The sequence below is a fragment of the Tiliqua scincoides genome, chromosome 2 (assembly GCF_035046505.1).
Source record: "Tiliqua scincoides isolate rTilSci1 chromosome 2, rTilSci1.hap2, whole genome shotgun sequence".
Lineage (NCBI taxonomy): Eukaryota > Metazoa > Chordata > Lepidosauria > Squamata > Scincidae > Tiliqua > Tiliqua scincoides.
Window position 1 is genome coordinate 100,114,395 of NC_089822.1, and position 12,659 is coordinate 100,127,053.

Here is a 12,659-nt window from a genome sequence, read left to right on the forward strand (position 1 = left end):
TGTGCAGGCAGTAAAGGGGTGCATTTGAGCACAGGGTCAGACTGTACGTTTTAACTGTATTGCAGGAAGGCATGCAGGAGAAGAATCATATCTCTCATTCACTCACAATTAGCTCAGTCCCCACTTTGAAGCATTGAGCGTCTGCATGGAGGGGAGCTGCCGAGCCCCTTCTCTGCCCCCCATGGAGCATCCCTGTATTAAGTGTCTTGATGACAGGAGCAATAAAGGAAGAGTAGCACCAGTCAGGAAGGAGAGGAGCCCAAACCTTCCAAGAGGTCAGCAGCTGGAACATCAGTTGCGCTTGATCTCCTTAAAGGCATACCCCATGCTTCTTCTAAACACTTTGATCCACTAGATAAGGACAGCACAAAATAGTTTTGTGAAAAAGCTTTGTTGTATCATTGAAAGTTGTAGCAGTGGGAGGTATCATAATTTGAGACCTTCCTAATTCTCTCTCTTTGAGTGTGACCTTGGAACACAATTTCTAGGAAATGACTTGAAAACCTTGTATTTGAACTTAGTTAGCTTAAAGCACTGGTGCAGTCGTAAGGAAGCCTGGCTGTTTGGATGGAACGTTGCTTTCCTCCAAATACAGTTATAGTTGGCAACCTTCAGTCTCGAAAGACTATGGTATTGTGCTCTGAAAGGTGGTTCTGGAACAGCGTCTAGTGTGGCTGAAAAGGCCAATTCGGGAGTGACAATCCCTTCCACACTGGGAGCAAGTACAGTCTGTACACTGGGAGCTTAATTTCTGTCTCTTGTTCCTTTTCTATTCTGCTTTCGTGTGGATCGGAACAAGAATATGATGTGCCAGTTCTTGTATTTTTGCTACTATTTAGATCAGGGGTGTCAAAACTCCTTTCATACCAAAGGCTGAACAGCATTCATGAAACCTGCTGAGTATTGTAAGTGATGTCATATTCAAGATATGAAAGATCCAGTTTTCATGTGGGCTGCCCTTACAGCAGTAACATCTCAGCACTGCTCAGCCGCTGTGAGCCTGAGGGCTGGATAAAAACCTTCTGCAGGCCGCATCTGGCCCCTGAGCCTTATGTTTGACAGCCTGGATGAGAATGTCTTTTAATTCTTCCCTAGGGCTCAGCACTTTGGCACTGCAGTCAAAAGCCAAGTTAAGCCTTGACAGAAACCAACTGATTGCCCAGTTTTGACAAACCTGGTGGGTCTTTGCTGGGTCCTGAACATTTCTGGAGAGTCCTGATCCCCCTGGTGGGTTTTGGGCAGATCCTGAGAATTTCTGGTGGGTCCCAATCCACCTGGTGGGTCTTAGGTGGGTCCTGAGCATTTCTGGAGTGTCCCGATCCACCTGTTGGGACTTGGGCGGACCCTAAGCATTTCTGGTGGATCCTGCCCCACCTGGTGGGTCTTGGGCAGGCCCTGAGCATTCCTGGTGATTCCTGACCCACCTGGATTGTCTCAGGCGGGTTCTGCGCATTTGTGGTGGGTTCTGACCCACCTGGAGGATCTCGAGCAGGTTCCGAGCATTTCAGGTGTGTTCGGCCCACCTGGTGGGTCTTGTGGGGTCCTGAGCATTTCTGGTGGGTCCTGACCCACCTGGACTGGAAGCTGTGTCATTAGTCAGAAAGTTATATAGGAGAGCCAATTGTCATGCGGACTGCCCTTACAGCAGTAACATCTCAGCACTGCTCAGCCACTGAGAGTCTGAGGGCCAGATATAAAGCTTCTGTGGTCCGCATCCGGCCCCCCAGGCCTTATGTTTGACACCCCTGATTTAGATGCTTTCACAAGTTCATACTTGGCTTTTGACTGGAAAGCTGCAGTATTAGTATTGTGGTCTGGGCCTGCTGCCTAGCTTCTTGGTGCCTGCCAATCAAGTGCAGCATTCAGATTACTATTTTACAGGAATCTAGTACAGTAAAGAAGCCTCCACCTACAATTCTTGATTGTGTACCTGGGGTGAGAATAAATGGGGAAAGCACTGGTAAATATTCTGCCTTTCTGTATTCTTCTCTAGAAGATGTGGGTTTTGCATACAGACACAAAGCCACTAATAAGAGGTCCCAGTAAAATGATCCTCAGTCACTGAATTGCAGAACACAAGGCCACAATTAGAGGTGTTGTGTGTGCATTACTGCACAATACCAGTAAAGAGTACTGAAGTGAAGAAGTGCTCCGTGGAAAAAAGGCACGCGTCCATTTTTATTTGTCTCAGTTTTTTACTGACAGAGGGGCAGTAATGTTGAGAAATTGATGAAGGATTCATTGTAACAGAAAATATTCATTTAGTAGGGTGGCCGGATTTTAAAATATGCTTTATAGCTTTTTAGTAGGTTTAATCGAAAGCGCAGACGTTGACTCCAGAAAACATGGCTGTTGTTCTGGCAGAGCTAATAGATCTGTTTAGTAAGCTGAGAGAACTCTTCATGGTCAGTAGAGCAATTCAGAGCTGCATCTACATAATGTAGATAGGAACATAGTGATGAGCCATGTGACTGACGACTTCATGTATTTGGACTGGTATAGTTTAGGTGAGCATCATAGCATTAAAGCCTGTACATTGTTCGGAAGTGAGCAGTCTGTTAAGCAGTGAACATTCCATTCCATATTGTTTCATATTGAAATGTGGACCACCTTGCTGTAGTACAGGGAGTGCTGTCTCTTGTACAAAACACTGCCACCCCTTCAGGATTATTTCTCTATAGATTCACAATAACGTTTTGGAAGTCTGTTGCTTTATTTGGAGGACTGAACTTGCAGTTGTCAATATAATTTTCATGGCTGAGCAGGAGAACCATGAATATTTACTGCCTCTCTATTTAACTGCTTAATGTGTATCATGGGTAAGATTTTGCAGTGGACCCATAATTGAATATGAACTAGTTTAATTTGTGGAAATGTAAGACTTTATTGAACACCTTATTCTCTTTTCCTATTAATGCCTTACTTCAGAAACTTGGAAATACTTCTAGTGTTCAAGTTAACTTTTACTGCATTCATATACATAGGTCTTTCATAAAAGAGCTTTTAGGAAGGTCTTTTCACAGCATCATGTCCAGCTGTTTATGGTCTACTATTATATTCTGCTGTTGCTTTAATATTGTATTATTGTTGAATGAAATGAGGCAATAATTGTGTGATCCTTCGGATCCCTCAACTGTATGTCACTGTGTGATCTCTCAACTGTATGTCTCCTCAGAAGTTCCATTGTGTTCAGTGGGGCATTCTCCCAGAAAAGAATATAGGATAATAGGTTAAATCTAGGGAAGCAGTATTGACTTGCAAGTTTCTTTCTTCGACATCTGCTCTGAAAATGATTGAGGCTCCTCATTTTTAACCTCTTCAGATGTTTAGAAAATGTGCTTGATGGTCTTGCGCTCTGTCATCCTTGTAGACACAAATAACAGTTTTCTTCCAGTAGACTTCAGTAAATTGACATCTGACCTGCCAGTCATTTTTCCTAGTAGATTTTTGTTTAAATATCTCTTTTCATTTGTTAGGGAGTAACTGTTTAGTGTGATTAACCGACAGAAGGCATGTATTTAACTATCCAGTGAAAAATTTCTGATAGCTCCAGTTTTACCTTGGTCACCATTTCAGTTAATTGCCTACTTCACAAGAAATAAATATGCTTTCAGAAGTAATAAGTAAACGAATGTAATTGATCCTATATTGTCTTGTAGTGTTAATGTTTCCGCATAGCAGGAGGGGCAATGAAATTAGTGTGCTGTAGAGCCTCACTTGAAGTTGCTCCTTCCAAACAGAGGTTACAAGACAAGGTAGATGTGCAATGATAAAGCATTTGTAAATGATCCTTATTACTAAATGTACACACTAATATATATTCCTCGCAGATGAATGCCTTAGACACACTTGGACAAACGGCTTTGCACAGGGCTGCTATGGCCGGTCACCTGCAAACTTGTCGCCTCCTTCTGAATTATGGTTCTGATCCCTCCATCATTTCCTTACAAGGTTTCACAGCAGCACAGATGGGCAATGAAGCAGTTCAGCAGATACTGAACGGTGAGTAGTCTGTTAAATGATATGAGGTGCAATCATGACTTCCCGATAAGATTTTATAGAATGTTTTAGGGCTGCCATGAATATTCACATATTTTTATATTGGCCTCAAAATAAGCAAACTGAACACAGCTGAACAAATTGCCAAATAAGAACGCTAACCTTGCCAAGTATTTGCTTAGAAGAACATAAAAACAAGCAGTGTTTGCAGAGTGAGTTTCAAAAATTACCCCAAATAGGAGGCCTTTCCAACCATGAAAACAAACACAGAATGAGTTGTAATGGCTCAATCGTTTTACAATGAACACTTTACAAAGTGTAATTCTGTCGGTAGTTTTGATGGTTCACATGTTCGTCGCCCTCCAAGAGGGTTCATGTTGAACTTGTATCTTGTACCTACAGCATTTGCCATAGGCAAGTGGAAGCCTGTTGAATGGGTTTGAGCCAGTTGATTGAATATTTGAGACCTGATTTGTCACTCAAAAGCTGCGGAGATACTAGAAGTATATGTTGTGTGACCTTACCAAATATAAAATTCATATTATCCTAGAACCAGCAAGCAAGAGAATACAGAATCAAGCAATTTCTGCCCTCAATATCCAGCCTGGAAGCCTTGCAATATGAGATAAAAACGTTCCTTGAGCTGAAGTGATTGTAGCCATGGAACTCAGAATTGTGCCTTATGAATTTCCAAGTCTATAAATGTCTATAAATGTTGACATTTATTATTTGACAACATTATTTATTATTTATTATTATTTATTTATTATTTATTATTTGACAACATTATTTAATGTTGACATTAAAAGTTTTAAAATGGTATTCCTTTGTCTTCTGAATATGTACAAGTGTTAGTGTTCACTTTAAGGCACTTCAGAACAAATATTTTTCTACATGTTTTCTCACAGGTTTTTAGATTTCTAATCCAAATTTAATTAGTATATTTGGTGAATTGACTAATTCCTTTAGTTTCATTATTGAGGCACATTGTGACAGAAGTTAAAAGGCTAGAGTGGAAAATAGCCATCTGATGGGTAGTTTCAATTTCTTTGTCACTAATGTCTTCATCTCCCTGATATTTCACTCACAAGCAGAAGATAAACATAAAATCTGTAGTATGCATCTGGTTCCTACTGCTAGTGTCCACTCTCCAACCTGCTACATAAAAACAGTGAACTGTTCTGTAAGTAGACCCAGTTAACACAAAATACAGTAGAACAGGGTTTCTTGAACTGTGGGTTGAACCTGATTGTAACAATCAGGTTTCTTGAACCTGATTGTTAGAGGGTTGCGAAGCTGCAGCTGACAAGCTGATAGCAAATGAGCAAAATGCATTGAGCCCTATGGAAAGTGAAACTGAACCACACTGCGTCTTTACTCGTGAGTAGCCTGCCGTGGTCCATTTCAAAGGACAAGCTGTCTTAAAAATGAAACCTATTCTGGGGTATATTTGGGGTGCTGAATCAAAAAATGGCATCAGTTTAGTCTCATTTGCTCTAATTTTGGGGATATGGCATAGCTACCTTATGTGCTGATTCAAGCATCTCCTCACTTCCTCAAGAGGAAGCTTCTTGAATCAGTATATAAGGTGGCTATGCTCTACCCCCAGAATGAGAGCCAGTCGGACATTTGGCATCAAACTGATGCCATTTTTGGATTTAGCACCCCAAATATACCCCAGAATAGGTCTAGCTTTTAAGAAAGCAAAATGTATGTAGGCCTGTATAATTAATAAATTCTTTTGGCAAGGGCTCAAAACGTTTTTGTTCCATCTTGTGTTTGGGTGATGTGTCGTTGCCTGTCTCCTGTGTCTAACTTTAGCCTCTAACAAAGCAGTGCTTTGGCTATACATAGTTGCCCTCCTCCAATATGTTGTTGCTCTTATGTTTTTATTTGTTTTATATATTGTATATTTTTAGCCTTGAATTGTAAGCCACCTTTAGCATTTGCTCCAGCATAGGAAAAGCGGGATAGAAATCTTTTATATAAATAAAAATAATTCCCATTACAATATAAAACAGAATACATAAGACAACTTGTGTGTATAGTCATAGTTCCACCGCATCTTGTAACAGTGGAGACCTAGATCTTTAAAACTACATGACTCTGAAACTAATAGATTTATACATCAATCAGAAAAATTATATCATAAGAAAAGCCCTGCTGATTTGGGCCAAAGGCCCATCTAGTCCACCTTAGTGCTTCTCACAGTGGCCTTCTAGCTGCCTCTCATAAGCCCACAAGCAGAAGAAGCAGGCATTCTTTCCTTTATGTAGAAACTTACTGCTTTCTGTCTACCGTATCCTGAATGGGTATTTACTATAAACTTTGTTCTGCATTTACAACTTAACTTACTATTGTTCTAGCAGTGTGGCTGAGATTTATCTACAACTTTTTGCTTTCATTACCTTAGCAATATGGAGGTTTTCATTTAACTCTTGTTTAAAAAAGAATTTAAAAAATGATCATCTCATGGCAAAGGTGCAATTCTAATTTAGAATTTCCTGGTTTGTAGCTGTCAGTCACTGTGCTATACCACCAGTAGAGGCACACACACTCCTGTCTTATGAGAGAAAACCATTTTTTCCAATTAACTTGCAAACTGCTTCCAGTATTCTTATACATTTTCTTGTCTGTCGTGCAGAGAGTACCCCTGTACACACATCTGATGTGGATTACAGACTGTTGGAAGCCTCTAAAGCTGGAGATTTGGAAACTGTGAAGGTGAGTTAGTGCTAATAATCACCCTGGTTTTTCTGTGAGCAGTTGCTCCATTGTCCACTTCGAGTACATTCTGTGATACAACAAGATGGTAGCTGAGTGGTGGGCAGGTCCATTTAACAGCTTTGGAATCGGGGGGGGGGGACGGGACTAAGCGCAGTGATAGCATTGTAAGCAGCTTGGGACTCACTGTATTTGCTACTGAAGCATTCAGTTCTGTGGAAAGTGTTTCTGCTATTGATGCATTTTTTCTTCTTGAAAACGAGAGAGCCTCTGTCTTAAATTCACTTGTGAATAGTTTACTTTTCTTCACAGCAACTTTGCAGCCCCCAGAATGTGAACTGCAGAGATTTGGAGGGGCGTCATTCAACCCCACTGCACTTCGCTGCTGGTTATAATCGAGTATCAGTCGTGGAGTACTTGCTTCACCATGGAGCAGATGTGCACGCAAAGGACAAAGGGTATGGAATTGATTGATTGAGTAGTAGATAAAGTGGCTTCCTACTTTTCCAGCCATTTTGCTTCATGTCCTCCGGTTACTGTATCTCATTCTCCAGCTATGTAACAGTTCACAAAGGTCCTTTTTATATGCTGCAGTTCTTCTAGTCAACATAAGCATATTCTGGATAAAATGTTAACCTGTTAGCCCCTGTCCAGTTAACAACTACTTCCAGATGATGTGTTTGGACCAAGAGTGCTATGCATGGGGGCGAGGGGAGATAGTTGTTATCAGCATGTTGATGATCGTTGAAGGGCAAGGAATACAAACTTGATTCCTGCAGTACTCCTCTGTACAGCTTCATAGCTGTTAGGAAGCAATCCCCAATAGTTGTTTTCAAAGATGGAACCAATTAAAGGGGGAGGGAGATTCTGTTGTTGGTGCTAATTTCTGCCAAATTTTGTAAGCAGCTCAAGAACAAAGGCAACTGCAACAAAAGTTACTGATAGGATCCCACAAGATTATACTGTTATCTCATATTGTTGTCTGCAAGTAAATATTATCCTCCATGGCTACTAAAGCAGTCTCCTTTTCCAATTCATGCCCCCCATCCCTTGTGACACTGTGTTTACAGCAAGGATATCAAGCTTTTTCATACTATAGGCCAAATAGCATTCATGGTAGCTACTGAAGGCCAGACATGATATCATTAAGCAGGACATTACATCATTAAGCAGATGATGACCAGAAATAAGCAGTTTGTTCTCACATGGGAACTCATTAGCTGCTAATAATAGAAGAGAAAATATGTAAATCTTGATCATATTTTCAAGATATGGGAGAGCCCAATTTTCCTGTTGGGGGGTAGCTCATTTATCTCATGGACCAGATAAGAAGCTTCTGTGGGCTGTATCTGGCTTGTGGCCTTACTTTTGACACCCTTTGTTTACAGAGAGGAGGATGTATACGAGGGAGAATTTTCTTTTTTCTTAAACTGTGAATAACTTGTTGGGAGAGATACACTAAGGAAGGAAACCATGGTGGAGACTAAGTGCAGATGCTTCCACCATGGTTGTGCAGCATTTCACATGCACACCCCAATCCTGCATGCTGAATTTTTTAAAAGAAAGATAATGAGCCAGACTCTCATTCTTCATAATATTTGGCCGTAACTCACCATTTTTTAAAAAAATACATGAAAATGAGAACCTGATCTTCTCAGGATTGTTACTTTCATGTAGTTTACTCAGGTATTGTGTGGGAAGTCATTCATGTCACACTGTGCCCAGTAAATACATCTGGGTGAGCTCAATTTTAGTTTAACCCTTTCATCACCAAGAACAAGTTTGTTGGACAGCACTGATGATTATTCTACACTGGATCAGAAAAATAAAGCAGCTGTGTGTCATGGTCATTGCCCTGGCAGTATTCATAGAGTTCCTATTAGAGATTATGTCTTTTTCTCATTTTGTTTCTGCTTCAGAGCACCTTTTAGAATGTGGTGCTATTTTAATGTAGTTTAAAAATAGTTTTTAACTGTTGTAGTTCTGTCAATCATTAGAAAGATGGTTAATTATCTTGAGAGAGAATAATGCTTTAAGAATGCTCTTTAAGAATAATGCTCTTTAAGAATAACTACAAATATTTACTGAAATAAAACTATTAAATTTTATTCCACCTTTCTTCCATCATGGAACTCATAGGGTTCCCATGTAGTCATCCATCTAAGCATTGACCAGATCTAGATTTGGTTGCATTAGCAACATTGGCTGTATTGTATGCCTTAGGGCCCTGAAATATATATTTTTGATCCTGATGGATGTAATTGACACATTGCTCTGTTTGATTAGTGGCTTAGTACCCCTCCATAATGCCTGCTCATATGGACACTATGAAGTGGCAGAGTTATTGGTGAGACATGGGGCTTCTGTCAATGTCGCAGATCTGTGGAAGTTTACACCACTGCATGAAGCAGCTGCAAAGGGAAAATACGAGATCTGCAAACTTCTTTTAAAAGTATGTAATTTATAATTTCTTCAGAGGTTCAAATTTTCTCTCGAATAGCTTTTGTCTAGTTCAGCCTGCACATGGAGCCATATTTTAAGATGACTCAAACTCTTGGCCCTGTATTCTTCCTCTTCAGAGTAATAGCATCTCTCCAGATTCACTTTGCAAATGAAAAATAATAGTTTGCAAGCAGTGTGCAATAGATATTTGTAAAATTCACCTGAACTCTGTTTACTGTGTTAGTTTCTAATATGTTGGCTATTAGCTGAAACAGAAGAAATTTGCTTAAGTAAATCAGAGATGTGAGGAAGGAACATATGGAAATGGAAAAGAGCATATGTTATTGAAGAGAGCAGAAAGCAAGGGAAGGCTTTCTGTTCCTTGGAAAAATCACAGCACCTGTAAGATGACTTGTGGCTGATACTGATCTTTTTTCATGTGGCTTCTCACCAGTTGCCATGGCATCAACATTTCTGTTCTAGAGAGCATCCGCAGCCACAAGTCAATTTGTTCCTTAAAAAGGAAATGCCTTGGGAGGAACATAATAGAATCAGCTTGTACTACTTGGTCTAATTGAGGAGGAGCAGTAATAACTTTAAAGAATGAACAAGCAAAATTATTTGACCACTTTTTCTTTTTCCTCCTGCTTTCTTTGTTTTTGGAAGTTAATCATGTAACAGTAGATTTAATTAAGATATTAACCTTGATCTAGCAGTGGGAATGTATCATTGTGAAGCAAATGCAGGTATACATCTGACCACACTACATACAGTGCTAATCAAATCCCTGTGGTGTTTAGAACTACATTTGGTGTAAGTGGGAATGCACATTCTCATCAAGGACAAGTCATTTTGTAGGGCCAGTTCGTGTTAATATTAATGGACCACTTATTTGTAAAAGGTGAAAAGTAAAAACTGAATGGATTAAATAGAGGAAGGGAGGGCATTTTCAAGCAACAGGAATCTCTCTAAGTATTATATTTAAAGGAGATTTCCTTGACTTATGCTATGATAAAACGCAAGGTATTTAAAGACCAAAATATTACAAAGAAGGATATTCTGGAGATTTGTACTTGTAACAAGGAATACTGAAGAGAGAAATTTGACAGCAGTTCATTTGAATCTCAGGTTGGACTTAAAGGTTTTCATGCATTCCTTTGAATGAGAGAGTGGTTTATTGAGGAAGATTATTGATTGGAGATTTCAGCAGGCTTCTGAACCTCAAGATAAAACAGCACAAGACTTACTGCTGAAGCAGTGTGCTAATCTTGGGTTTGTGGAGTGGATGATGAGGAGAATTTATTGGGTAGTGAAAAATATAAGACTGTGTCTAATCTTGAATGAACAAGAGATTTCAAACTAAATTTAGCCTGCATATATTCCCACTGGCATCTAAATACTAAACACACTAGGTTCTGTTTACGTAATATTGGTTTGTGTTAGTATGTTCTCCCTTTGGAGAATCTGTCATTAGTGGTGATCAATGTGGTATTAGATTTCGATGGACAGAAGGAATTACTTTATTTTCCCCTTCAGCAGTCTAGCTGCTGATTTGTCCGCTTTCCTGCCTTTTTTGGAAAGACTTTGCTAGTGAGCAGAAACATTAGAACTACAATTTTTAAGTAAATTTTTGTTTGCTATTTTGGTCAGATTAATATTTCTGGTACTGTGGTTACTCCCCTGAGACACCAACCTCATTGGTCAGTTCTTTTCTAGGTGCAGCTTCGAGGGCGGGTTATTACTTTTATAGACCTACCGTAGATACCCAAGTATATATCTCACACATAAGTGGAGGGCAGGCTTTGAGCCAAAAAATCATGGCATTTTCTATGACCCTTGGATGAGTTGGGGGGTAAAACTTAGGGGTTTGTGAAATTCTTTGAAAACGACTTACCAGGAATTGTTCGGAGGCAGCAGCAAAAAGCCAAAAAGAAAAAAAGAGAAAAAAAGAATTTACATTCTTCTCCAAATAGGAAGGGAGATGAATGTGTTATGGGAGTTGTAGGCTGAGGAGTACTGTACAGTGCTGCACTTCCATAGCAGCAGCCCTCATACAAATTACAATTCCCATAAGTGCCTTCACTTCTCTTCCTGTTTGGAGAAGAAGCTAAATTTTTTTGTTTGTTTGCTTTCTGTTACTGCTTCAGAACAATTATTGGTAAGTAAAATTGCTCCTTCCCCCCCCACCCCCTGTGTCCTGCTTCTCAGCCCAGTCTAACTCCCACCTTACCAAGCAGCTGCTCATAGAAGTTTTATTTACTGTATTGACCCATTTATAAGTCAACCCATGTTTTCACAATCAATTTTAAGGTATAAATTTTTTACTTATATATGAGTATATACAGTAAATGACTTGGGGCCAAGATAGATCCTTACATCTTGGTCCATCTTAATTTTGATTGTAAGCTCCTTGGACAAGGGTCAGTCTTTTTTCTGTTTGTTTCTCTGTAAAGTGCCAGATACATTGATTGCAGAATATAAATATTACAAACAGCATTCACTTCTATTTGGGGGTTTGTGAGAAGGAAGAAAGACTTCAAATAGAGAACCTCAGGGAGCCTGCATTTTTTGCTAGTAACCAGTAGAAATGTTGTTTTAGCATGGAGCAGACCCGACAAAAAAGAACAGAGATGGTAACACGCCGCTAGACTTGGTGAAAGAGGGAGACACAGATATACAGGACCTGCTGCGTGGTGATGCTGCCCTGCTGGATGCTGCAAAAAAAGGCTGCCTGGCACGAGTGCAGAAGCTGTGTTCCCCAGAAAACATCAATTGTCGAGACACCCAGGGGAGAAATTCTACCCCACTGCATCTTGCTGGTAAGCAAGTTGTCACAGTTCCTTTATCACATGATTATGTAACTTATTCAGAGCCTTGGAAATAGTGCCAACTACTTAAAGAATCATCCAATGAATGAAACAGGAAGTGAAAGAGGTTAAGAGTGTATATTTTTGTGTTTGTGAGTCTTCTGTGTATTACATTTACTCCTTTGTTTTTCTTTATACAGCTGGCTATAATAATTTGGAAGTTGCTGAATACCTTCTAGAACATGGTGCTGATGTCAATGCTCAAGACAAAGGGGGATTAATTCCACTACATAATGCAGCATCCTATGGGGTAAGTACATCTATTGGCAACCTTTGGATTACATCAGTTTTTGTTTCTGTGGAATGTCTAAAATGAAAAATAGGAAGTTTTTCCTGGACTATGTACTAAGATAGGATGGAAGGGTAGCTTACCAAATGGTAACTGACAGCTGCACCTAACCACTTGTTAAACTGGTGAGGAGATTTTAACACTCTTGTACCTAATGAGAAATCTGTGAAGCAAATGGCAAGATTCTTCTCACTACTTGACAGAACGATATAGACAACTGTGTTGAACTGGAATGCCCTGGTAAGTTACCACTTGGTAAATGGGGCCATCTGTATTCCCTGTAGATTGTGGTGAAACCCATGGCCAAATCGAATTATTGGGGGGGGGGGCAGTCCCTT

General features: G+C 39.9%; 1 protein-coding gene across 1 annotated transcript in view; it reads left to right on the forward strand.

Moving 5' to 3' along the window:
* The window catches only part of TNKS (tankyrase), a 92,914-nt gene that overhangs the window by 68,320 nt on the left and 11,935 nt on the right, over positions 1-12,659 (forward strand). The window contains exons 12-17 of the mRNA XM_066613574.1: positions 3,831-4,002; positions 6,644-6,723; positions 7,036-7,181; positions 9,010-9,175; positions 11,765-11,984; positions 12,173-12,282. Coding sequence (XP_066469671.1) covers positions 3,831-4,002; positions 6,644-6,723; positions 7,036-7,181; positions 9,010-9,175; positions 11,765-11,984; positions 12,173-12,282 — 894 coding nt within the window. The remainder of the gene's footprint in view (positions 1-3,830; positions 4,003-6,643; positions 6,724-7,035; positions 7,182-9,009; positions 9,176-11,764; positions 11,985-12,172; positions 12,283-12,659) is intronic.